Source organism: Azolla caroliniana, unplaced genomic scaffold (assembly GCF_043228905.1).
Source record: "Azolla caroliniana isolate FFs.n. ecotype wild unplaced genomic scaffold, voAzoCaro1.0.p SCAF_1, whole genome shotgun sequence".
Classification (NCBI taxonomy): domain Eukaryota; kingdom Viridiplantae; phylum Streptophyta; class Polypodiopsida; order Salviniales; family Salviniaceae; genus Azolla; species Azolla caroliniana.
In genome coordinates, this window is record NW_028230436.1 from 9,855,363 (window position 1) to 9,881,729 (window position 26,367).

General features: G+C 40.1%; 4 protein-coding genes across 4 annotated transcripts; 2 read left to right on the forward strand and 2 right to left on the reverse strand.

The window, feature by feature from the left end:
- The first annotated feature begins 1,265 nt into the window (after positions 1-1,265).
- On the forward strand, positions 1,266-7,044 carry LOC147868899 (SNF1-related protein kinase regulatory subunit beta-1-like). The gene is made up of 4 exons (XM_087324496.1): positions 1,266-1,811; positions 3,173-3,336; positions 3,414-3,576; positions 6,510-7,044. Exons 1-4 carry the CDS (start codon positions 1,284-1,286, stop codon positions 6,855-6,857), a joined length of 1,203 nt encoding a protein of 400 aa, XP_087180622.1. The 5' UTR covers positions 1,266-1,283; the 3' UTR covers positions 6,858-7,044.
- Positions 7,045-8,964: 1,920 nt separating this feature from the next.
- On the reverse strand, positions 8,965-11,331 carry LOC147868900 (ferritin-2, chloroplastic-like). Its single transcript, XM_087324509.1, has 8 exons — positions 10,892-11,331; positions 10,559-10,642; positions 10,389-10,449; positions 10,156-10,246; positions 9,755-9,816; positions 9,587-9,652; positions 9,414-9,477; positions 8,965-9,324 (listed from the first exon to the last, which is right to left on the reverse strand). The coding sequence occupies exons 1-8, from the start codon at positions 11,245-11,247 to the stop codon at positions 9,293-9,295; spliced, it is 816 nt and encodes a 271-aa protein (XP_087180635.1). The 5' UTR covers positions 11,248-11,331; the 3' UTR covers positions 8,965-9,292.
- Positions 11,332-20,037: 8,706 nt separating this feature from the next.
- Positions 20,038-22,322, forward strand: LOC147868901 (autophagy-related protein 18a-like). The gene is made up of 4 exons (XM_087324521.1): positions 20,038-20,924; positions 21,523-21,718; positions 21,811-21,937; positions 22,036-22,322. Exons 1-4 carry the CDS (start codon positions 20,121-20,123, stop codon positions 22,127-22,129), a joined length of 1,221 nt encoding a protein of 406 aa, XP_087180647.1. The 5' UTR covers positions 20,038-20,120; the 3' UTR covers positions 22,130-22,322.
- Positions 22,323-23,314: 992 nt separating this feature from the next.
- HEME2 (Uroporphyrinogen decarboxylase) lies at positions 23,315-25,970 on the reverse strand. Its single transcript, XM_087324532.1, has 6 exons — positions 25,701-25,970; positions 25,145-25,272; positions 24,943-25,053; positions 24,632-24,820; positions 24,381-24,506; positions 23,315-24,291 (listed from the first exon to the last, which is right to left on the reverse strand). The coding sequence occupies exons 1-6, from the start codon at positions 25,849-25,851 to the stop codon at positions 23,770-23,772; spliced, it is 1,227 nt and encodes a 408-aa protein (XP_087180658.1). The 5' UTR covers positions 25,852-25,970; the 3' UTR covers positions 23,315-23,769.
- Positions 25,971-26,367: the final 397 nt, after the last annotated feature.

A 26,367-nucleotide genomic window follows, 5' to 3' on the forward strand; every position in this document is an offset into this window, starting at 1 on the left:
GAAACCGTTCAAACCACGGTTTCACGGTTTGGTTTCGGTTTTCAACTTAAGTCAAAATTCAAAATTTAAAATTTAAAATATTAATTTTCAAAATTTTAAAGATTTTCCTAAAATGTGAGAATAAGGCCTGAAAATGAAAAGATGGTTTAAAAACTTTTTTTTTAAAAAAAAAGTAAAAAAATAAATCCCTTAAACCGTTTAAACCGCGGTTTCTAACTCTTGAAACTGAACCGAACTGTTTTTAAAAAAAACTTGAACCTGAACCGAACCTTTTAAACCGTTAAACCGCGGTTCGGAACCGAACCATTGTTGACTGTTACTTGCAAGTCATGTGAATGCGACTCCCACTGGGAGCACGCACGAATGTATTATCTCCATCCCATCGTTGTCATGGGAAGAGTAAACGGGAACACATGAATGTTATCTAAAGGTATCTGTATATATGTTATGTTATGTTATGTTATGTCATGTTATGTTATGTTATGTTATGTATGTATGTACATGTAAGTCTACGTATGTACATGTAAGCAGATGTATGTACATGTAAGTATATGTATGTATGTACATGTATATATGATGTCTGTAATGTTATGTTATGTATATAAAATACATATATGATATATATATATATGTATGTACATGTTATGTTATGTATGTACATAATGTACATATATGCAAAGAAGGACATGTGATCACAAGCATCATCATTCACTCTGACACACATACACATACATACATACATACATACATACATACATACATACATACATACATACATACACATACACACAAAACAACAACAGAAGATGTCGTGGCCATTATCCACTTCCTTTTACCACCAAGATTCCAGAAGGAAGGAGACAGAGGAGAGGCTTTTATTTTATTTTGCATTATCCATCATCCATCCATGGCCATAGCCACCATAGCCACTATACCCTAGGTTTTTGGACATGGAAAGCAGCCTCCTCCTCCTCCTCCTCCTTGTTTTGGCGCTTCAGCCTCCTGTTTCTTCTTCTTCTTCTTCTTCTTCTTCTTCTTCATCATCTTCCATGGTGCATGCTTGTTGTTGTTGTTGTTCATGATTCTTCTTCTTCTTCTTCTTCTTCTTCTTCTTCCATGGTGCATGCTTCTTGTTGACGATTCTTGCATCCCTCCCCTTCTCCCAGCAACTGATTTCTGCTCCCTTCATGGCTTAGACAGGTCCTTCTCCCACCCCTGGCGCAAACCTCGCTCCGCCTTGTCCTTGTCCTCGTCCCGCAGTTCTCTCGATTCCCGCCTCTTGAATGGGAAATGCCAACGCGACCATGAGAGTCGATCACCATGGAGCTCCGCAATCGTCCGTTGAAACCACTGCCCCCAACGATGGCCTGGAGCCCCCTTCTTGTAGCCCCCTGAATCAGAGCGTCGCTGACCCAGCAGCAGCTTCTAATGATAAGACTTGTGTACCGGCTTCATCATCACCTGCACCTGCGCCGCCAAGTTCTAATGGTCGGCTCTGTGTGCATGTCACAAATGCAGGGATTGCTCATCATGGCACCATGTCCAGTGCCACTAGCCCATTATACAGCTCCTCCACCAGCAACAATGCAAATGTAGTTTCTCGCTGTCAGCAAATTTCAGGCCAGATGATCGCAGCAGCCACATCGAAGCCCGGTGCAGGCGTCGGATCTGGAGGAGTTTCTGTTATAAATGGTATTAATACAACTCATGGCGCACCTTCGTCTTATCATGAGTCATCAACCCCTAGTAACATCTTGCCAACTGGAAAGCCAGATAAAGCCACACATTCGCCCCTGATCTTTACTGAACAGGTAATTTCTCTCCGGCCTAATTTGTGTACGCCAAACAATCAAACAAACAGGCAAATTGATGTTTTCTCACTTAATTAAGAGGTTTTCGTTGATGGAGATATTGGATATCTATGAATTTCGGTCTAAAACGAACACTTCCAAGTGTCTCATGTGTGAAGTTAAGTTTGGTTATCCTGGAGGAATTATATTCCAATCTTTTTTTCTTAATGAGTTAAGGAAACCTGAAGCCATCTCCAGATTTTGGCCAAACCCATGCGGTAGGATACAGAACACCATTGCAGCTCGACATGAATTAAATGTCAGCAATCTTGGCTAGACCTGTGAAGTATCCTTATAGAGGTCTAGCCAAATTGTCAAGCTGTTTGTAATGCATAAGCGTCCTCACATGCCACAAGATCTGTCGTAGGCATCTGATAACATTTGACCTGATAACCAAAATCAGGCCAAATGTTTCCTGGTTAAAAATGACTCGGCATGCATGGAGTTGCTTGGAAACAGCTGTAGCCGAAATTTGGAAATGGCTTGAGTTGAGAGGGAAATTGTTTATACACACACACACACACACACAAACTATTCGAATATCTATATATACATTTGGCACATGTGGACTTTTGTTGCTCCCAAATTTTATGTCTAAGTTCCAGAGAGAGAGAGAATTAGATTAGAGCAGATTAGAGTCAAGGCTATCAGGATGGTAAGATGCGGCTGTGCATGTCCCAACATTCTTATCTTGTATTGGGGTAACATTTGCAATGTAAATTTCTAAATTTGACATTTTAGCATCATGCCACTTCATCAGTAGTGCCGCTTGTAGTCTATCCGTGATGAATACATGCTTCATAACATGACCTGAAAGCTTCAATTGATTTTCTACTCCCCATCTTTTAAATCATTTCATAATGTCAAGCACCCAGCCAGAATCATGTCACACACATAACCATAAGAATGATTGACAAAACTTTTTACTTTTAATTTACAGAATCATGTCCTATCTAATGCCATCAGTAGCATGGCAATGACATTGTATATGGTATTGGAATAAACAGTTATTTCATTTCAGATCATTCTACCAATTTAATCACGTCTTCCATAAATAATGGTCCTATTCTCTTGCATCCTTTAACTTATCATTCATTGGGTTATTATGGCTTGATCAGCACACAATTGTTTTTATATGTCGTACTTCTCATCATCTCATAGAGAGAGGTGTTATGAGAATATTGGGTTCTTTCACCTTGTGAAGATACATAATATAAAATTGTTTCAACTCTCATGTTCTCTAGCTCTAAAACCTGAGACTTATGAAGATACATTGTATGTCAATATGGTTCTAAGCTGTTCTGAATGTGGATTGTGTGCAGCACCCACAGGTTCCAGCTTATTCAGAAGTTTTGGGGAAATCACATGTGTACGTATCTGAAAAGACAAGTCAAGCACCTGAGAATACGATTGCTACACTGATCGAGTGGAAGTATGGAGGATCAAATGTTTGTGTCGAAGGATCTTGGGATGATTGGAGTTCAAGGTACATTACATAATGAGTTTTGCTTTAGAAAACTTGTTTGCAGCTCTACTTATGGGATCTCTTGATCTATGCATCAGAATTCCATTACAAAAGTCAGGAAAGGTCTTCACAATTGTCAAGATTCTCGTTGAAGGAGTGTACCATTATAGATTTGTGGTTGATGGAGAATTGAGACATGCACCAGAGTTGCCATATATATTTGACAATAAAGGAAAAGCCATGAATGTCCTTGACATACAGGTAATTTCGTAATAATTTAAGTAAGAGATAAATAGGAATTCCAAGTAACGTTTGTCTTTCTTGATCCATAATAAGATGATATGGTTTGATCAATTTGCAACTTGAAGGTTTTTGATGGTACCATGATTTACTACAATTTAAAAAATGGTGTATTTCTTGTTTTTTCATTGTCAGTACCCTATCATGCACGTTTGCTCATTTTCATTGTCATCTCTACCTTGCAGCTTTAGGGGTTTGAACCTTAATAAATCACAGGACCAAGGTTTGAAAAATTACGCCATGGGCTCCATTAGTGCATTCTGTTGACCAAGGTTTCAAAATTTACGCCATGCACTCTATTAGTGCATTCTGTTAAAACTCTGGTTCCTTGAAACATGCACTAACGTTGTATGGTTTTGAAAGTACCAGGGAATCCCATGAAAAAAGGAAAGTTGCCAACTTTAATTTCTTGAGATTTCTGCTAAAGCCCGTTACAACCACTTGGGGAGTCTACATCTTTGTCTACTCAGTATCAGGTCTTCTAATTGTAGGTGCAGTTGGTAATGTTAATGTGTGCAACATTCAGCACTGTCCTATCTATTTGTTATTTCTAGGACAGACATTTTTTATATGCATGAAGCCCATCATGGATTTCTGCTAAAGCCCGTTACAACCACTTGGGGAGTCTACATCTTTGTCTACTCAGTATCAGGTCTTCTAATTGTAGGTGCAGTTGGTAATGTTAATGTGTGCAACATTCAGCACTGTCCTATCTATTTGTTATTTCTAGGACAGACATTTTTTATATGCATGAAGCCCGACATCTAAGTGTAGGCTACAGTTGGTTTCTTAATAAGAGTCTTTCTCCCCCTTAGTGCTCCAGGAGCCTTTCACCATGGCAGGATCTTTGTTATTCTTGTTACTCATCGCATGATCAATACCCCACATCTTCAGTTATTGATAAAAAGTCTCACCATCATGGAGTGGAGTAGGTAATCCTGAAGCCCTATATCTTTGTCTACTTGGTTTGTTGCACTGTATTGGGGGCGTGTTCAGCAATCTTAGATGATGTAACATCATCAATATATCCTTTCTGCTTCATCCTTTGTTTGGGCAACCAAGTACTATGTATTATGCATCTCTGACATTTAAGTGTAGGCCGTAGATATCATGTACACCATGCTGTTTTTGCACTATCAAGATCAATTCTTTCACATCTTCAGTTCGTTATAAAAATTCTATTTCTCCTTCTTAGTGTTCAGGTGCTCCTTGGAGCTCTGCACTATTGTGGGATCTTTGCTCTTTTCATTATTCATCTCATATTCAGTTCTCCTGTATCTTCAGTTCCCCTGTATCTTTAGTTCCTCATATGTGGTCTATTCCTCCTCGTTAGTGCTCCAGGAGCCTTCCACCAGGACAGGATGGGCCTTCATAATCTTAATTGGTGTGGCATTGATCATTATGTTCACTCTCTTCATATGCTACTACATTAAATGTGTCGATACTTAAGGATGGGCTAGTCATTGGGTTCAAATTATGGAACATTATGGTTTCTTGCTGTCCCGAATTATGATCTTCTAAAGTGTATATTCTTGAATACACTGACAAGTCATGTGAGATTGTCTTTTGATGTCTGTCTACCCTGTAGCTTTTGTGTTCTGCCTACCTAACGACTTTTGGTGTTTTTGCTGACTCAATGTTGCTCCTATAAATAGGCCCGCCTTTCCTTCAATCATCTACTCTTTTAGTTCATTCAGCAAGGGTGGTTGGTAAGCCCTAGTAGATTAGGATAACCAAATAGTCTATAGATAGTAAGTTTGGCGTTATGTTTTCAAATAGTCTTGAGCAAGATGATACTCATCAGTATTGGGGATCAAGAGGCCAACATATCACTGAAGTTGTACATTCAGCAGGAAGAGAAGCAAGAAAACTAAGAGGGGAATATGTCATCAGTACCTTGAAACAAGGGATGATTCTTTGCCCAGTTATGCGCTTTGTCATAATGTAGGATATTACAGCTATGTTAGATAGAAGCAAAGGTCGAATTTCCTGATAGATGATGAGGTGAAAGGCAGGTTTGTGTCAAGGAAGATCCCAAGTACCTAGGAGATCCTCAGTCTCTAGAATGTTTTTGTTAAAAATGTCCTCAGAAACTGAGATCAAGGTGCCAGGTAGGTTTCATCCAAGAACTTACAGAAAAAACTGTTTGGTGAGCCATTCTAATCGAACAATATGAAATATTTAGATTGAAGATAGTTGCAATGTGGCAGAGATGTTCGTCTAAATATTCCCTTTAGCATCTCTCATACTGCCAATGTTTTTAAGGTGTTTATGATAGTCTGGATTCTGTGATTAACAGCGATATTCATTTCTCAAGAGTGGACATGTCAAAATAGTGCAGCATAGCATTTTATGAGCATGGCTGATGTTCTGATTTGGATAGCCTCAATATTATTTCTCAAAGAATGTATAGTAATGGGCACCGCCAATATCCAATCTGGATAGACCCAATATTATTTGTCAATGAAAGTATAGTGGATGCCATCTGTATCATATATGGTGCTGTCTTGACGTATCTAAAAGACAAAAGATGGCATATCCAGCTTTACAAGATATTGTCTCTCCTATCAAACCACAGAAAATGAACTATAAGTATCCATACAGTGTCTTTATATGAAATTTTGCTGAAACGGTATTCCAGTTATTTTACTTCAAGAAAGGTATAAATAATGTATGCCAGCACTAATGTCAAAGGTCTTAGACTCCTACTATACCCATGATTGTCGGAATCCAATGACTATCTGCACTTTATATGGGAGGATTTTGGCTGCTGAACTATTTCCAAAGCAAAAAACAATGCCATATTTTAGTTTGTTCCTCTTAGTCCCAGGGGTGATATTATTCCCTACTTATTGAGAAAAATGTAGCTTACCCAAGAACTTTTTGTATCGCAGGATTATGTTCCAGAAAGCTTGGATGGACTGGCCGAGTTTGAAGCGCCACCGTCACCTGACTCCAGCTATGATAACTATTTGCCTGGTGCAGAAGACTATAGTAAGGATCCACCGTTGCTCCCTTCTCAGTTGCATTTGAACACTGAACTTGAATCTTTACACCAATTCCCAAATTCATCACTCAATGCAAGTACTGCGGCTTCACCCAGGCCAGATCACGTGATTCTGAATCATTTGTTTCTTGAGACTAGAAAACAAGCACATAGCCCAGTTCTGACGCTTGGGTTCACTCACCGTTTTCGCAGCAAATATATTACTGTTATTCTTCACAAGCCTCTACGAAGATGAGGTTTTGGCCACCATAAGAGGCCATGCTTACCACAAAGACCATGTAAAATACACGTGGTGATTACTGCAACAAAAAAGCCTTCGATTTCAGGGGCTGAATTCTGTTTCAAACCTTCTGGTTGAAAATAACCTGTGAGTTGTATAATATGATAATCACAATTAATTGTACCTTGGATTATGCTTTAAATTAGTTGTGCTAGGTTTCTGTTAGAAAGCTTTTTTTTGAAAAGTTATATGCTCCAATAGGAGGGTTCCAAGTTCTTGGACAGTGTTGCATTGCATGATAATTGGAGGGGGAGAGTGTTGCATTGTCCGCATACCTTGGAAATTGAGATGCATTTTGAGCGTGAAGCATTTCTCATCCCGATCTCACAACATCAGCATTCTTTGCATCCATTCCACCCTCAGTGGCTAGGTTTTGGATATGGGCTCTTCAGAGGGTAGTGACAATCTGTCTCTTAGGGGAAGGCAGGGAAATGATGTGGGATTGGGAGTGTCATTCAGATATTTGCTCGAGAAGTATCCCAATGAATGGGGTTCATGATGGGTTTGAGAGACTTGGAAAGAGCATTTTTCCTCTCAATGCAAATATTTATATAAACAGATATCCTACAAAAGAGTAGTGCATAGATGGGTTATAAAATGTCTTTTACATTTGAGGAGCGTGAAAATAATGTAAAAAAAACTAAGTATAAAGTAAGTTCAAATCTTTTGGTTCTTCTACATAAGATGAATGCGAATATTATGGCATTTTCATGTCTCCTTTATGCAAAGTATTGGTATTTGACTTCTGCTTGTCATGATTTAACAATAAAGAGAAAACAAAGCTACTACATTGATCCCTTTCCACTAAATTGTCTTCAAACACTTTGTTGACATTATGTCAATGGTTGAGGGTTACAACTTACAATATTCCCTTCTTTTGGGTTCACAATGATTTTCCATGCATCATTAAACAAAATGGAATAATATCTTTACTACCATTACAAAAGAATGCACATATTTGTCATTGAGGAGATTCATATTTATTACACCATCTAGTAGCACATTGTCCTTTCGGTGAACCCAAAATCAGGTGATGGCACTAGTAGTTCTAACAGTAGGAGAACAAGTGCAAGCTTTGTACAAAATTGATTTAAATGCGAACACAAGGGGGAGATGTTTGTTAGTTTGGATATGCTCAAAGTTTCGAATCCTTTCGAGCATAGTATGAATCATACACACCATTTGTTCATTCGCATTTGCGAACATTCTTATCATTTGCGTAAGAAAAACACCCTTCAAGTATGTTTTAGGGTAAGTTTTGATTTTTAGGGTAAGAAAGTTTTGATTTTTAGGGTAAGTTTTGATTTTTAGGGTAAGAAAGTTAAGGTAAAAAGTGTAAAAAAACACAAGAATGTTTTAATAACATACGCATTCGCTTGGTCTAACGAACACGAATATTACGTACTAAAGTTGCGAGCATGTTCCCACAAATCCCTCAAGACAAGAAGAAAGACCAAAGATTCGTTATAAAGTCAATCAAAAGGTTGAATGAATTTGCAAAATAAAGTATAGTTTGGATTCCAACAGCCATGATTTCACCTATCAGCATGTGCAATATATGAATATCCCGTGATGAAGGATGGGCCAGACTCTTCATGTTTTACAGGCTTCAACCTTCCATATTCATACATCCAAGGTTCTAAATAAATCTCCATAGTCAGGGACTCTTCCTTTCTCCCTCTCTAGTAGCTTTGTTGTACAAATCCATAATAAACGTTTGAATATTCACACGTAGGACAATGAAGACACCCAAAATGAGCACTTCATGATGAAGTGCTAATTATTATGGGGCCTACCATGCCATGAAGAAAGAGAGTCTATGAAAGGTCAGGATTAGTTAGCAGTTAGGTCAAAATCAGTCATCGTCTACTTTTTTAGAGAAACAAAAGAGACAAGATTCATACTCATCCTCTACTTACACATCTCAGTTGTGTTCATATATATCATCACTGACGTATTGGGAGATGTGTCATATACATCTTTATTACCAAGCGCAATAAACTCGACTAATAACTTGGTTGGACAAATATAGAATTCAAAGACTTTAGGGGACTTCTCTTCAAAGCATGAACAAAGACTTAGATATCTCAGAAAACAAATAATACATAGTGTTAAGTACCAAGAATGGCGAAGCTCCACGCCTACAATCCTTTTTAACCCTGGAAATCTAATGCCTTGCTTTTTAAACCACAGTGTTGGGTGTGGATCAGAACCACAACCAATGACTTGTTTCGAAACTTAGCAAGCTAGGTTTGGTCTACAACTGGTGCTTCCTATATGATATACTATACATCTATCTGTAATGCTAGGTAAACCATGGATTGTCTGCCTTTTCTTGATCAGGATCTCTTCATCTTCTTGTTTTTCACTAGTAGACAGGAAGCTCACATTCATTGCAACTGAAGATCAAAATGGTACACTCCTGCAGAAATAAAACCAAGAACCATAATATGAGTATACATCACTCATCTCCGGTAGACATAAATTAGCAAAACAGGCTGTGGAACTTACCATGTCCTTTGCCCACTCTTCTGAGCTGAGAAACATATCCTGCGATCTTCTTTATATCCTCCACCTGGGACACCACATTTTTTGTTACTTAGATAGATTTTGACTGGTAAAATCACATCTTAATACATTCCATAGTTTGCAACCTAGCCAAACGCTATTAGTTCCATACATACCTGGGGCTTCAGAAACTCTCCTTCCACAAAATCACTCAATTGCGCATCACCAGCCTCTTCGGCAACCTTCAATAAAGTAACACACATATTATGTGAGTTTTCTAAACAACTTCATCTAACCGCAACAGTTGGCACGTCCAAGATATATGGAGTTGAGAATACACTTACCTTATGAAGGTGAAGCAATTTCTCGTTCACAAGCTTCTCCATTGCTAAGGTAAGCTCCATGGCTAGAAAAACATTGTAAAGGGTAAAGAAAGTAGGCATTAATAGATCAAAAGGAACCACAAAGAGAGATATTTGTAAGAGATACAAGATATATACGATGAGAAAGTCAAAACAAAAACATTCTAAGAGACACATTGAATATGGATCCTTATATACAGTTAGAAGAGACAAAGAAAGATCATTGTAGAGGAGACGAGAAACATGGATCTTTACACAATTAGATGCGAGAAACAACAATCTTGTAAAGGACACAAGAAATATGGATCTTTACACAATTAGATGCGAGAAAGAAAGATCTTTGTAAAGAAGACAAGTATGGATCCTTATACAATGATACATACCATAGAGGGCATCTCCCTTCTCTTCGTCATCAAACTCGGTCTGCGATGGACTGCATATAGACTGGAGTTTCACCTTGCCTCCCCTCATGTTCTGGGAAACAAAATCAGAAATACACTCTCATAAGCCTTATTTATTGTTATTATCCTATGACTGCACATATAATTTAGGGAGCTTTTTGTAACCCGGTGGTAGAAATGAAGTAAAGTAGAGGGAATTGATTTCAGCAACTCACTTGATACTTCATGAGCTTCTCAGCATGCTCCCTTTCTTCATCACTGGATTCCTTGAAGAACCTGCAAAAGAAGATTCTCAGTCCCTCGAAATTAAATTAAACACATACGATTTGAGGCATGTTTAACATTAATGCTAGAGAATTGACAAGGATATGAAGCGCCTGATTACTTGGCAAATCCCGGCAGGCCCACATTATCTCGGTCAAAATAGGCGAACAAAGTATGGTAGAAGTAGGACGCACTGTACTCAATACTGCAAAGCACATCAACGACATCCAAAATGTTAAAAATACTGCAAACCATATCAGCATTATTAAACACATACAAACAAAACGCAGATCCACTCCATCACATTCATAATCTAGCTCGCATAAATTTTTATGTTAAAATAGTTCAGTGCGGATGTACATAAATCGTGTAAAAATGAGGTGAAACCTCAAGGGGATTGGCTTTGGAAAACAACCACAAACAAGAAAACCAGTAAAAGATGAGGCATGCTTACTTGATCTGCTCATTGACAGCGGCCTCACTGGCCTCCGCATAGGCATGTCGAGCCAAAGACACGGAGCTGGAGGGGGAGACCTTAACAAGCTGCTCCTGGACCTCGAGGAAGGGCTCGAAGAGGACGCCAGTGAGGGTGGCATCGGGCAAGTCAGCAGAAGCGGCGATGCGCAGGGAGGAGGAAGACGAAGGGGGGGTCAGGCGAAGAAGCGGAAGCGAAAACGAGGAGGAGGAGGAGGAGGAGGAGGAGGAGGAGTGGAGGCGTGCAGCAGAAGCAGCAGCGCCTCGAAGGAGGGGCGGGTGAGAGCAAAAGCTGTGCTGAGCCATGGAGGAGGAGGAGGCCTTCGCAAGAAGCATACTGGATGGTTAGGGTTAGGGTTAGGGTTAGGGTTAGGGTTAGAGGAGGAGGAGGAAAGGGGGATTAGGGTTTGCAAGAGATGGAGAAGGAAAGCAGAAGGGAGGTGAGGATTAGGGTTAGGCACGCGCCTCTTTTTATAGGAGCCACGCGCCCCTCGCCTCCAGCCTGGCAAATTGGGTGGGCGCCCAGCGGAGTGGCCAGTGTGAAAGCGAACAGTGGGCCTGACACGTCACCAGAAGATAGGGTTTGGGAGCGTGTGTGGTGTGTGCGCGCCTCCGGAAAGAGAAAGCGCTTTTTCTTTCTTTCTTGCCGCTCCCCCCCCCCCCCCCCCCTTCCTCCCTTCCTTCCTTCCTCCTCCTCCACTAAAAAATATCTCCTCTTCTCAACGCATCCACACACTTATTGCTTCTTCGTCCGGATTACCCACCCATCCTGCATTCACACTTGTGGCCTTCAGAAAATCGTCGCTCCCGGGTTTTAGAATTTCTCTAGATAAAGACATGGGCCCATATTAGATGATGGACATCGTGTTGATCTCTATAGCGATTACCCTCTGTACAGCGTAGGAAATAAGGGCTTCATAGGAGAAGAAAAAAACTTAACGCACGTAATAATATATAACATTCCAAAAAACAACTCTTTTGTCGGTCAGAGTTTGTTCGTGTTTCCATCAAAGACCTGTTGTTATCCTTCATGTGTGAGTCCACTAATACATTTTACCGCACCAGTCCATCCATCATTGTAAAGATATTTACCAACTCTCGTACGTACGCACACATGTAAAAGTTGTGTACATTTATTTAAACAACTATGAGAATCCCAAAAACCATGTTGCCCCTACTACAATAGTGCGCATTGGTATGGCAAAGTGAACCCTTTTTTAATGTCATAAAATTAGATTATATGTAAACATTCAACACCACCATCAAACATTCTTGACATTCGTAATATATGTTACATATTCATCACCTACCAAGGTCTATGTTCAATCAACAACTTATCAGTGATGTCATTGGTGTGCACAATTATCTTTTTTTTGCTATCAAATAAGTTAATAACCAATCTCTCTACCTTCAACTACCACTAAATCTAGGATAGGTGCTAGAAGAATGTACAAAATTGATCATGATTCCCTAATTTGATCATGACCAAGAGGTATATGAAAACTAATTCTTGTAGTTCCGAATGCTAGAATCCACTCGTGTGGCACTACAATAAAAAATTCCAGAACATTATGTTAGCATGTATATGACCGAGCACTAACAATATAGTACCCCATCCAAAGTTATCAAAAAGGGTGGATGAATTATATGTTGTTAAATTACCATGGAATCAAAGGCCATGCTTTGTTCTTGAAGAAGGCCAATTGATCAATCACTGCCTTATGGACGCCCACCGTGAGTTAGTAGACATGACTAGTGCAAACTATGTAACGATCTTAGGATGCAACCCTCAAAGCGAGATAGGAGATGAGCAACGGGGTGTGAACAAAACAACAAAGCAAGAGGAATGTAAGACAAAGCTATGATTCAACTTCAAGATTGATGTTGATTTTGTTGAGATCAACTAGGATGAAGCCCCTTCTTTCCTCACCGTGCAAATCAAACTGCTAAACTAGAGTATGAGGTTGAACTTATGTTAACACTCCAATATTTTAGTGGTGGCCAAAATTGGCAACCTACCCAAAATTTTGTCAATACTATGGCTCTTAGAACAAACTTTAATCTTTGATAATCCTTATAAACTAGGTTTTAATTCAAGCATTGTAGCTTGGAACTAGTTGTTGAAAAAGGGGAATATGATGGTGGAGCATAAATGTCATACATCATCACTTGGGGGGTCTTGAATCCTAACTTCCTCATCATAAATCATTGCAACATTTTATACGTAGCATTGTAACAATTCAAATGACAATATATTGTAGTTTTGTACAACAAATAGTTATTGTCGTATTTCATGTGATAGTCAAGTGGTGAACATGCTTGCCATTGGTCAAGTGGTGAATGTGCTAGGTGGCAAGCATCTACATAGCTAGAAATATCATGTTTAGGGAAATTCCAATGCTGACAACATATTCAAATTTAACACAACTCTTTGGCTATCACATTGGAAATTGTCATTGTACTATTATTCTTCGTATACATATATCAACAAAGAGTCCTTCCTTTTCTTAATTAACATTGTTTTTGGATGTGGGGTGGGTTTATAGGTGTTGCAAATATTAAAAGAATTTGTTTACACTTTTTTTTTCGTAAGCTCATGCACGTTATTGCTTTGATCTTGAAAACTAGCTTCATGACATTGACATTTACCATTACGATAAGACCAACATGGCACAAGTCAAATTATGAAATTACCACCATGCATCCTTCCTTAGACTAGCACTTGTTTAGAAATGCCAAATTGAGACACAAACCATACAAGTTCACAATTATGGCCATATAATTCCATAATTCGAAACAGGTCCACAACAATAGGTATTGAATCCATCGTTGAAAGTATTTGCAAGTTCGTACCAAGACGAAATCATGGCATTACCAAATGAGTTTGGTTCTCAATTAGTAAATTCCTCACATGCTCCCTTCTTCACACGAGAGTGGTGATAGGAAGTATTGTTTTTTTTCCGAATATGTCCTTGAAAGTCTTATCAATCTATCTAATTCAGCACTTCGCTTGTGCATTGGATGGACACCGGGACAATTTGGCGTCAGCATAACTCATTGTGTGTCCAGATCATCTAAGCAATCAACTAATTCTAGGCCTACTAGTACTAACTTGGTTTATTGGGAATGTACACATACATACATACATACATACATACATCGTGGTGTCTAACTACTACCAAATATTAAAGAGGCCAAGTGAGGGAATCGCGGAGAGGGACGGTGCAGGTCGCACCGCTGATGGCGCGTTCGATCTCCACCGTCCAAGATGGATGTGGAATAGGCGCGAAAAAGCGCGCCACGTAAAAAGGGAGCCCGGCTCATACAAAATGGAGCCCGACTCATTAAAGAAGGGCTCCACTTTGTGAAAGGGAGCCCTTCTCATTCATGTTCAGGGAAGTATAAAAACCCATTCAGGCAAAATGGAGCCCGACTCATTAAAGAAGGGCTCCACTTTGTGAAAGGGAGCCCTTCTCATTCATGTTCAGGGAAGTATAAAAACCCATTCAGGCAAAATGGAGCCCGACTCATTAAAGAAGGGCTCCCTTGGAGCCCGACTCATTAAAGAATGGCTCCATTTTGTCAAAAGGGAGCCCTTCTCATTCATGTTCAAGGAAGTATAAAAACCCATTTTTTGTCATTTTTTGTCATTCGTGGGTTTGAGGGTTTAGGGTTTTTGAGCGAGGCGCACCACCTGTCTGCGATCACTCGTTGCAAACATCTCCGGTGAGGCACTGCGAGCACCTGCAGTCCAGAGGTAGGCATCATATTCCTTCTATTAGGTTTTGGTTTTTATTAGGTATCATATTCTTTCTATTAGGTTTAGGGTTGCTTCTAATAGGTACCATAAATGTGTGTATGATTAAATACATGTATGTGTGTATGATTCAATACATTTCTGTGTGTGTATGATTGAATACATTTGTGTGTGTGATGGGTTTAGGGTTACATGTATGTGTGTATTTAAGATCTTCTTTGGGCTGTGAATGTGTGTGTTTGTTGTATGATTGAATACATTTATTTGGGAATGTGTGTGTATACATGTGTATGATTGAATACATTTCTGTGTGTGTATGATTGAATACATGTATGTGTGTATGATTGAATACATTTGTGTGTGTGATGGTTGAATACATGTATGTGTGTATGATTGAATACATTTGTGTGTGTGATGGTTGAATACATGTATGTGTGTATTTAAGATCTTCTTTGGGCTGTGAATGTGTGTGTTTGTTGTATGATTGAATACATTTATTTGGGAATGTGTGTGTATACATGTGTATGATTGAATACATTTCTGTGTGTGTATGATTGAATACATTTGTGTGTGTGATGGTTGAATACATGTATGTGTGTATTTAAGATCTTCTTTGGGCTGTGAATGTGTGTGTTTGTTGTATGATGAATACATTTATTTGGGAATGTGTGTGTATACATGTGTATGATTGAATACATGTATTTGTGTATTTTAGATCTTCCATGGGCTGCGAATGTGTGTGCATGTGTATGATTGAATACATGTTTGTGTGTATTTAAGATCTTCTATAGGCTGTGATTTAATACATGTATGTGTGCATTTAAGATCTCCCATGGGCTGTGTATGATTGAATACATGTATGATTTTGATTTTGCCAACATTTGAATGTCATTTAAATGCCAACATTTGAATGCTTGAATTTGCCCATGTGATTCATGCATTATTGGGCTCTTTTTTATGCCCACATTTGAATGTCAAATCTAAAATCTTGTATACATTCTTTGCGTTTTTTCTCCCTAAATAATAGTAATGTAATGAATGCCTTTCTAAAAATGTTTTGTACAGATGGCTAGTCGGTCCAAGATCTTCATAGACTTTGATGCAGATTGGGGTGAAACAATACCCTATGAAGGGAGGTATGGCATGAATCATTTCTCTACTTTATATTGTGTATAAATAATAATGTTTGTGTGCTAACTTGAATGTTGGTTTAGGGTTTATGTAAGAAAGGGTGTTAGGTGCCCCAAATCCAATGATACGGAGGCTGAAAACATCATTACTCAAGACTCGAGCATGGATACGAACCCCATGCATGACGTGGGTCCAGGTGTTGAAGATATCAAAGTAAATGGTGAGTTTATGTCCATTCTTATAATCATTATTGATGTAAGCATATTTTGGGTTTTTCTAATGCAAATGTGACACCATTGTTGTAGTGGACCCTATGTCCCTCTTCAAGTGTGGAAGAGACTCAACAGGTATCAAATGTCGCACCTGTATTGTGGGAGATTCGTGTAGAAAAGAGGGGAGATGGTTTCGAAAAAAAGCGGACATGGAGGCCCATTTACAGAAGGCACATGGCATCCATGTAATACTGCCTCGGGGGCTAAAGATAGACGAAGAAGAGCAATCGACCTCCATGAGGAGTACAGCCACATCATTCTTCAGCGAATACGAAAGACAACGATCAATAAATCGTTTTTTGGATCCGGAGCTCAAGTATAATAGATCACGCCAATCACACATGAGGAAGTTGAGGACAAGAGCAATAAAAATCTTCAAAGCCACTCCGGACTCACTTCGAACATGCAAGGAGGCTGATTTCATTGCTCAATTCGTTAGCCAACAAATGGCCAGGTATGACGAGGGAAAGGAGCATAGGATGGCAAAAGTGAGGTTGAAGATTGCGGATGCGTCTAAAGATTATGTAAGTATGGTTTATGATTTTGTGTGCATCTTATGTGAGTTTAAAACTTATGATTATGTGTGAATCTTATGTATGAATTGTAGTGTAAGAGTCATGGAATTCCCATACCAAAGGATGAGGCACATGTCGAGATCGATGGTGGTCAAGACCAACTGTCAGAATCGACAATGCAACAAGCAAGGAGGCCGAAAATCCAAATCCGCAGGAAAGAAGTGGACCCATGTAATTCGGAGTTCATTACATCATCAGACACAGATGAGGATGCAGACATTGGGATTGTCTTTGTTGGTCCAGGGACAATCTCGAAAACATGGGATAACTCTGCAAGAAATAAGTTCACCAGGTATGTTGTTATGCTGGGGGCATGATATCAATAGTTAACATCATGTTTGTTTAGTAGTTACTAATCTAGCCTAATAAACAGGTATCAGGTGGCATGCCGACGACTGGATGTAGCGGTCTTCTTGTCGGAGATACAATTATGTTCGTTGATCACAGTAGGGGAGATGGCATCCACATGGATGATAACCCTCTTCCTGAAAGACGTACTCACTCGTGTTCCTGAAAGGGATTATGTCTTCATTCCAATATTGAACGCAGGGCATTGGGTGCTTTGGTTGAAGATGCGACAAACTCCTACGGGTCTCGATGCCAAGGTGAGGAGCCCAATTATATTTTGTGATCCACTAAATATTCATCCGACTACCAGGGTGCGGACATTGGGTGATTTGGCTATACGACATATCTCGAGTCGGACACATGACCATTGCATCATCAACAACGGGCAATTCCATGAATTGCGTATCCCAACCCAACCTAATTGGACCGATTGTGGGTATTACGTGATGCAAACAATTCGCATGTTGGTCGAGGAGTTGATTCAAGGATTTGAGTCCGATCAATTTGTAAGTATTTATGAGATTTGAATTTGAGCATTTGTTTTTGTTTTTGTTGATGGCATCTTCAATTGTAGGGTAAGGAGCAATGGTTTGGATTCGAAGACGTGGAGCTCCTTCGGAAAATCATGGCAAAATGGGCACGAAGGACTTTGGGCATATGACTACGTGGAGTCATTTTGCAATGGTTGTATATGACTCAATGTAAATCATTTTGGTTGTATATGAATCTCATTTTGGTTGTAGATGACTCAATGTAAATCATTTTGGTTGTATATGACTCAATGTAAATCATTTTGGTTGTATATGAATCTCATCTTGGTTGAATATGAATCAATTTTTGAATCTCATTTTGGTTGTATATGAATCTCATCTTGGTTGAATATGAATCAATTTTTGAATCTCATTTTGGTTGTATATGAATCTCATCTTGGTTGAATATGAATCAATTTTTGAATCGCATTTTGGTTGTATATGAATCTCATTTTGGTTGTGTATGAATCTCATTTTGGTTGTATATGAAAATCATTTTGGTTGTATATTGGAATTGTTTTGGGTGTCAAAAGAATAAGACTAATAGCTTATTGACAAGTAGTGAAGGCAATGGTTTTTGAGAAAGGCCAATAAAGAGTAAGTATATAGAAAGAGTGCTTCGGTCCTTACGTAAAGAATACATAGTAAGACATAATGTCAATCCATTTCAAAGACATAATAAGACTCAATGTCAATCCAATTCAAAGACATAATAAGACTCAATGTCATTCCATTTCAAAGACATAAATAAGATTCAATGTCAATCCATTTCAAAGACATAAATAAGACTCAATGTCAATCCATTTCAAAGACATAAATAAGACTCAATGTCAATCCATTTCAAAGACATAATAAGACTCAATGTCAATCTTATGACTAAGGTTAAAAATCGGGAGTGCCATGACTAAGGTTGATTGGGCTTTGATCTTGCATCATGCCTATGCACTCCGAGATCTTGGGAAAGTGGCACATGTTCAACCCTACCTGCATGGTGAACCAGGATCTCCCGCCATACAACCATTTATCTTGATACTTCAAGATCAATGGATGTTGGAAATGTGTGAGCGGTTGACCCTAAACAACTCTTGGGCAATCGACTCGACATTTAAAACAAACCAATTTGGGCTACCATTATATGCTGCAGTTGCCCCCAATGCCATGGGAATTGGGATCCCATTATGGTACATGCTTTGTAGTTCTGATAAGGGGTCAAACCATGAGCAAGTGGCATTAGAAACTTGTTTGAGAGTCATATTCGCAAGGATGCCCACGGTGAGGCCAAATGCGATAGTGATCGATAAATGTTGGACGTCATATAATGCCATAACTAATGTGGTTGCAACAGACCGTCAATCTTGGATTGTTGTAAATGGGCAACGGTCCCAAACACATTTGTGGTTTGACATGTGTGTGGAGGAAACTTTGGCCCAAGTTTGGTAGAATGTTCAACTATGGACATGTTGACACTACCAATATTGTGGAAAGACATTGGCAGTTTATCAAGTATACTGCCTTGAGGGGAAGAATAAACCGATCAATTACCGACCTTCTACATGTCTTAATCGGGGACAGTGAAACTGGCACTTGCATAGGAGGAACGGTAATAGAGTGGTACAAGCAACGACAAGAAATATGTGAGAGTGGTCGGTTTGCACCTCGTGCGAATTGTAGGGATCAAAGGTCTCGACTTAAAGAAGCAGAGAGAATATTGGAAAGGTATGTCGAAAATAGACATCTCGCAAGAACTTATTGGCAACAACAATAGACATCTCGCAAGAACTTATTGGCAGCTCCCCAAACACTTCCAAATCCCACTCCGGAAAATTACAAAGAGGTGCTAGTCGGGCTAGGAGGAGATTGCCATTGGTTGACCATGAGAAGGTTCGGTGTTTGCGTTGCAATGGCTTGACCTTGACTTCAAGGGACTCAAATGTTACATGTTGTAAAAATTGTGGTTGCATCTTGCAATCATCCCGACATGAGCCATAATCTTAATATGTATATTTCAATTTAGGGTTGTCAACATCTGACATTTTAATATTTTATGTAAGACTTGTTATTTGAACCTTTACGTTTTTTTGAGAAATTTTATGGTCAGTTTCATGGAAAATATTTGTTGTACACTTACAATTTTGTGGAGTTTTTGATGTTTGTTGCTACAGAGTCGGGCTCCTTCTTACTAATGTGATCTGACAGCGGGGCTCCTTCTGACAGAGTCGGGCTCCCTCTTGCATAGGCTGTTTGACAGCGGGGCTCCTTTTTGACAGAGTCGGGCTCCCTGTGGCAGAGTCGGGCTCCTTTTCGTAGAGTCGGGCTCCTTCTGACAGACGTTGTCAGCTTTTTATCCATCTTGGACGGTGGAGATCGAACGTGCCATCAGCGATGTGACCTGCACCGTCCCTCTCCGCGATTCCCTCACTTGCCCTCTTTAATATTTTTGGTAGCAGTTAGTCACGAGCTACATACATACATACATGCATGCATCCATCCACATAAACATGGGCATAGATTTGTAATTTGCAGGTTGCGTTCTGTTCTCTGTATAAATATCTGTAGCCGTCTTGATTTCTTGTCTGACGCTGACTGGGGCCTGGCTATGGCTTCTTCTCCTTCTCCCAAGAACAGGGTTTCTGTCGGAGGTACGGATCGCGACGGCCACGTAGCTCATTTGAAGCAGAGGCCCCTGACATGGAATGCGGAGGAGGACGACGATCCGGACGAAGAGATCCCCCCTCTGTTCCTGGGATTCAACCAGGACAGCACCCGCCTGGCGTGCGGCACAGAAAGAGGCTTCCGGGTCTACGAGTTATGTGGAGGCCCCATCCGAGAGTATGCGAAATTTGAGAGCAGCCGAGGTAGAGGCGGAGGAGGGATTGGAAGAGTGGAGCTCATGTATGATCGCGGCTTCGCAGCCCTTGTCGGGGGAGGGACCCTCCCTGCATACCCTCCTCACAAGGTCATGATGTGGGACTTCAGCCAGGGCCGGTGCACGGGTGAGCTCTGCTTCAAGTCTCCTGTCCGCTCCGTCAAGCTGCGAATGGACAAACTGATCGTGCTTCTGGAACTCAAGGTCTTCGTGTATGACTTCGAAACTCTGGGCCTCCTCTTCTCGGCAGAAACCCTGCCGAATCCCAAGGGCCTCTGTGCTCTCTCAGCTGCTACTTCTTCCCCCTTTGTTTTTGCTTGCCCAGGAATGTGCAAGGGCGAGGTTCGAGTGGAGCAGCTTCGGCCACGGAAGCTCGAGAAGAAGATGACCAGGGATACCACCATGATTGCTGCACATGATTCACATCTTGCGTGCATTGCTCTCAGTGTCGACGGGCGCCTCCTTGCCACTGCGAGCAACAAGGGAACCCTTATTAGGATCTTTAGCACATTCGATGGCACTCATCTTCAAGAGGTATATGTTTCTTCCCTCTGTATCCCTGCAAGGCACGAAGTCTGTGTGGAAACTCTCAATGGGCTAGTGTGGTAGGAGATGGTCTCACCATTGATGTGAAGGCAAACTTTTTATAAGTTATGTAACCAGAAAAGTAAAGCATTATTAGGGAGCCAAAACCTATGCCTGAAAGAGGGTAAGTTGAAATGCAAGAATTAAGTGTCTCATGTATAGTTTGTGGTATTGAGATGGAGCAAATGTGACCTTCAGGGTATTGATTGTCTATGATAGGGAAAGGAGCCATTTGGTCTATATCTTGAAGTGCAAGAAGCTGGAATATTAAGTCAACACTATTCCTTGAATGAAGTTGCAGAGTACTGTATCTGAAAATTTAGTGTACATTTGTGGTGCATGTTTGGTCAAACATATGGATATGGTAAACATTTGGAACTCATAATAGAGGACTTGGAACCCTGTAGGCTAATTTGCTAAACCGGTTTGATATATCATCATGGACTGTCACCTATCGACACCTAGCAATTTTATTCAGGCACATACATGATGTTTCTATTGAAAGTAGATAAGACACTGAATTTGATCGGTTTCTTTTCCTTCCCAGCTTCGCCGAGGTGCCGAAAGGGCGGAAATCTACAGCATTGCTTTTTCTTGGAATGCATATTGGTTAGCTGTTTCGAGTGACAAGGGTACTGTCCATGTATTTGGTCTCCATTATGAGAACACTCAGACCAATGGCAAAAATGTAGCTGCAGCACTGATGAATGCTAATCCCGGATCCTCATTGTCATTTATAAAAGGTTAGTTATGGCATTTTATATAGGTTTCTGTATTTTTTATGAATGCGTAACTAGATCAACATGACTAATCATCTTCATTTTTGTTTTTGCAGGTGTACTACCCAAATATTTTAGTTCAGAATGGTCGTTTTCTCAGTTTAGGCTTCCTGAGGAAATCAAATCGATTGTAGCATTTGGAACTGAAAAGCATTGTCTTTATATTGTAGGTTCTGATGGCAGGTAAAATGCTGGTTTCCTTGTCTCGGTAATATTGATGCTTTGTGTGGTTGCCTGATTTTGGAGCTAAATCATGGCATGTGTGTATTTCCAATATGTAGCTTCTACAAGTGTGTCTTTGACCCTGTGAATGGCGGAGAGATGGTGCCGAAGGAGTACGTACGATTTCTGAAGCTTGGGAATGAGATACGATGATGATCCATGGTTTATTTTTAGTTACCAATACATTTAACGTCCATGTGTTGTTCAACCTTACAAAACTTTTATGGGATGGTGGTGCTCAACTTATCCTCCCTATCCTGTATATGATCCTTCTCCTCCTTGTAAATAGTGAGCATTGTAAAAAGAAATTCATTTAATTGGAAATGAATATAATTGTGATTTTATATGTATTAGAGTTGCTGTATCAACTTGGTGTGAGTTACCTCCCGATCATCCATTTCTTGTCATTTCTTGTTGGCAATTCTACACTTAGTGTTTGCAAGCAAGTTGTCAATTTACAGCATGCAACCAAATGTTGAGGGACAGGTGTATTCAAGAAGACTGGCATAACAGTTTTGTGAGCAATTGCAGATTTACAAATTATGTGGCTTTGCTCTGTTTAATGATCAAAATATGTTCATTTTCAGGTGAGAATATTCGCCGCCAGTGTTTTCTCATGCACTAAGAAAAAATTATTTTATGTACAATCATTCCATTCTTTCCTTCGTTGCTTGATCCTACTACATATTGGGAAGTGACAAGCGTGGCTGCTTGAATGCATGGTCACACAATGTATGCCTTGCATCAGTTAAATACTACATTGTCCTCGCATGGTTTAAATGCCATCTTCAACTGTCTATCATACTAAATATATGTACGTGCATATGTGTGTAGCAGGAAATGTCAAGTAGTATTAGTAGAGGTTACTACATCCACCTTAGTACACAAATGATCTTACCAAAAAAGGTGAAATGTTGAAAAACAGTGACAGGAGTGAATTGACGCAGGAAAAAAAAATTAGTCAGTTGACTGCAGCGGATAACAGTACCAAAACTTTTAACTGTTTTAAATTATATATAACTAGGTAAATCTTGAATTTTTCTTCAGTCTTGTTGTTTCCCCAAGTGCCCACTTTGCCAACTATTCTGGATATATACGTGCTATTTAGGCAATTAATTGGTAAATTCATCATTTTCTCTCTTTCTGGGATTGACAGTGGAATAGGCATGCTTGGAAGATATTGAAAACATCGAGATGGAGGTTTTTCTAGTAAATAAAACACCTTTAAAGCGGACACAAAGAAAACAAAAACATGAGTAAAATCTGCCATCTGTTCCCACTTCAGTCTCGAAAAACATTTTAAATGCAAGTCCAAAACATTTAAATAAACAACGACGCAAACATATAACTGAAATCTTCACATTTGAAAACATTCAAATCTCCATTCTTGAATGTCTAGGTAATACAACATAGACTACTAATTAGATGAATTGTATTGAAACAGGTGCTGAATGTTAGCCAATTCATGGATGGATCAGTTTTAAAGGTCCACAAGGATTTTTTGCAATGTTGGGAGGCAAACCATTTCTCTTCTCTTTTACCTGTTCCACATCCAATCAACCAACCAATAATATATGCACTCAAAGTCCAAGGGCCAAGGAGCAATCAGAAGTGTTTGTCATGAGTGAAAACCACAAACTATTATCATTCTACATTTGAAGCTGATGCACATGCAAGCGACAAATCATCTTTCCTGTGCTTTTTGCAGTTGAATAAAGCTTAAGATGATGATGGCCCAAGCAGCTCGCAAGATATCTCATTATTATTTGTCTCAAAAATTCTGTCCCACACCATTACCATTGGTATCGAATAGCTTTTCCCACTTTGAAGAAATGTTCCACGTTCTCCTCAGGGGTGCCCAACAGTACACCATGGCCAAGATTCAAAATGTGCTTTTCCTGTCCAGCCTTGGCCACAGTATCATGGATTCTTTTCGTAATGTAATCTTTTGTGCCAAACAAAACGCCTGGATCAACATTACCTTGCACTGCTACCTCAGAACCCAATCTCTTCCGGGCCTCAGCCATGTCTACAGACCAGTCTACACTCACAACATCTGCACCTGCTGATGCCATTCTCTCAAGCAAGCCACCACTTCCACTTGCATATAGAATGATGGGGAGACTTGGGTGTGTCCTTTTAACCTCAGTGATGATTTGCTTCAAGTAAGGCAAGCTAAAAACCTCAAAATCTGCTGGACTTAGCTGGGTTGCCCACGAGTCAAAGATTTGAACCACCTGTGCTCCATGATCAGCTTGGTATTTAATATACCTTGTGATTGAATGTGTGAGCTTCTGTAGTAGGGAATGAAGAATCTGTGCATGCAGTACATAAACTAAGTCTTAAAGCAAGTTTTCCACAAACTATCAACTGAACAGAAAATTATTTCATAACACAAACTGACCTCTGGAGTTGAAAATGCGAAGTGCTTGATGTGTGTATAGTTCTTCGAGGAGCCGCCTTCGACGATGTAAGAAGCCAATGTGAATGGAGCACCAACAAACCCTAGAATTGTAGATGCATTGCCAACCTGTGATCGAGATTGAGCACACATAAATAAGACTATACAGCCAGCTTCCATTTTATTACTGCCATCATCACCACAGAAACAATATGACATGTGAGCACATGCACACACAAGATGCACATACTCACTTCAGCCTTAAGAGCCCTGAGTGTATCACCAACATAAGGAACAGCTTCTTCTGGAACAAGATCTGTGACCTCCGCAACTCCTTCAGCATTTCGTATTGGTTTGTGGATAATGGGGCCTTTACCTTTGATTATATCAAAGGGAATGTTCATACCAGTTAGAGGAGTGAGGATATCAGAAAACAAAATCACCTGTGTAACAACCAAGGAGGGTCTTTCATGAGCTACCAGAGAAATTAGTTAAACAAAGGTGCAGGACCTTACAAGCATTTTCAGCACATTGTTTTACCATATTTTCAATACTGTACACTCACTCCATCAGGCTGGAATTTTTTCCATGGCTGCAGAGAGATCTCAATCGAAAGTTCAACATTCTCGGACCTCTCTCTGAAGGAGGGATGCTTTTCGCATAGATCTCGATATATCTATCCCCATAAACATGAATCAATGGATGCTGGTGAAATAGCAAAATATATGATTATTGAGAGCCAGACCGCCAATTAATTAGCCAGTTACCTTCATGTATCTGCCTGCTTGTCTCATCAACCAGACAGGCGGTCGATCCACCTTCTCGCCTCTGACAGCTCGTAACAGCAGAGGGTCTGTGGACTGTGCTACAGCAACTTTCTCGGTGCCCAGAGACTCTGAGCAATTAGAACATTTAGAACACATTTGCCCATGAGAAATTAGGACGTATTAGACTTCTAAGCTATGACACCTCTCGTAATGATGTCAAGGCAATTTTTTATTTATTTTTGATAAAATCACACAATTATATTAATTGCATGTAAAAAAAACCCTATTACAACTTGTAAGTCAACTTTACATATCTACATAGAGAGATACATATTTATATCATTACAAACCATGAATATGTCTCTCGACATCCCCTAACCTTTCTTATCAGACCAAATGACGAATGTGATGTCAAGGCAAATTTCACAATTCATCACTAATGAGTGCTTTTGCTTTGTAAACAGATGATGTCAAAAACCCTAACATTAAAACAGCAGGACACATGAAAACATCTCTTTTGTGCAGAAGAGACGAGAACTGGCCCGAGGAGGAGTACCTGTTGCGAGGGTCTGAGCAAGGGAAACGATGCTACTGCCGCGCCGTGAGAGCCTGAGAGGAGCTAGGGTTTCAGCATGATGGTGAAGGGAGGAAACAGGGGTGGGAGAAGATGATGAGCTGTGGATAGTAGGGCTGCAGAGGAAAGACATGGCTGCTGCCTGGCCACTGGCCCTGTTCTGATCGGCTCGGCTCGGCTCGGCTCGGCCCTATGTACCTGAGCTCCTCTTCCAACTCTTCTGCTACTACTACAAAAACTGCAATCACCAAAAAACTAACACAAAAGTAAGAAGTAAGAAGTAGAGATACATACAGACATAGATAAACAGGATAAGGCAGAGAGAGAAAGAGAGAGATGAAGATAGGCCTTGTGGGCCAATCAACTCATCCCATTCTTTATCCATTTTCCTGGGCGGCCGGCCATCGTCGACTACCCCTCCCGGCCATTATAAAAACGACAAACTCCGCCTGCTCTTCCTAACCTATGAGTCCCATGAGCTACTACGACAAAGTCCGGCCCAGCTTCAAGCACAACGTTCCATGAACTCGGAAGTGCCATGTGTGCATAATGATGATAGACTAATCTCGAACGTTTCGTAACGGACTGAAGTCGTCAGCATCTCATTCCAGGATCCGTTTTCATGGTTTGCTAAATATTGCACCAGACT

Excerpts from the sequence above, each read along its gene's own strand:
- LOC147868899 (XM_087324496.1), top strand. The coding sequence starts at position 1,284 with ATGGGAAATGCCAACGCGACCATGAGAGTCGATCACCATGGAGCTCCG. Across the intron at positions 1,812-3,172 it reads CCCTGATCTTTACTGAACAG|CACCCACAGGTTCCAGCTTA; the intron begins GTAATTTCTCTC and ends GATTGTGTGCAG. Across the intron at positions 3,337-3,413 it reads TGGGATGATTGGAGTTCAAG|AATTCCATTACAAAAGTCAG; the intron begins GTACATTACATA and ends TCTATGCATCAG.
- LOC147868900 (XM_087324509.1), bottom strand. The coding sequence starts at position 11,247 with ATGCTTCTTGCGAAGGCCTCCTCCTCCTCCATGGCTCAGCACAGCTTT. Across the intron at positions 10,247-10,388 it reads AGAAGCTCATGAAGTATCAA|AACATGAGGGGAGGCAAGGT; the intron begins GTGAGTTGCTGA and ends TTTGTTTCCCAG. Across the intron at positions 9,478-9,586 it reads GAGAGTTTCTGAAGCCCCAG|GTGGAGGATATAAAGAAGAT; the intron begins GTATGTATGGAA and ends GTGGTGTCCCAG.
- LOC147868901 (XM_087324521.1), top strand. The coding sequence starts at position 20,121 with ATGGCTTCTTCTCCTTCTCCCAAGAACAGGGTTTCTGTCGGAGGTACG. Across the intron at positions 20,925-21,522 it reads ATGGCACTCATCTTCAAGAG|CTTCGCCGAGGTGCCGAAAG; the intron begins GTATATGTTTCT and ends TTTCCTTCCCAG. Across the intron at positions 21,938-22,035 it reads ATTGTAGGTTCTGATGGCAG|CTTCTACAAGTGTGTCTTTG; the intron begins GTAAAATGCTGG and ends TCCAATATGTAG.
- HEME2 (XM_087324532.1), bottom strand. The coding sequence starts at position 25,851 with ATGTCTTTCCTCTGCAGCCCTACTATCCACAGCTCATCATCTTCTCCC. Across the intron at positions 25,273-25,700 it reads TGCTCAGACCCTCGCAACAG|AGTCTCTGGGCACCGAGAAA; the intron begins GTACTCCTCCTC and ends CTAATTGCTCAG. Across the intron at positions 24,292-24,380 it reads TCGCATTTTCAACTCCAGAG|ATTCTTCATTCCCTACTACA; the intron begins GTCAGTTTGTGT and ends CTGCATGCACAG.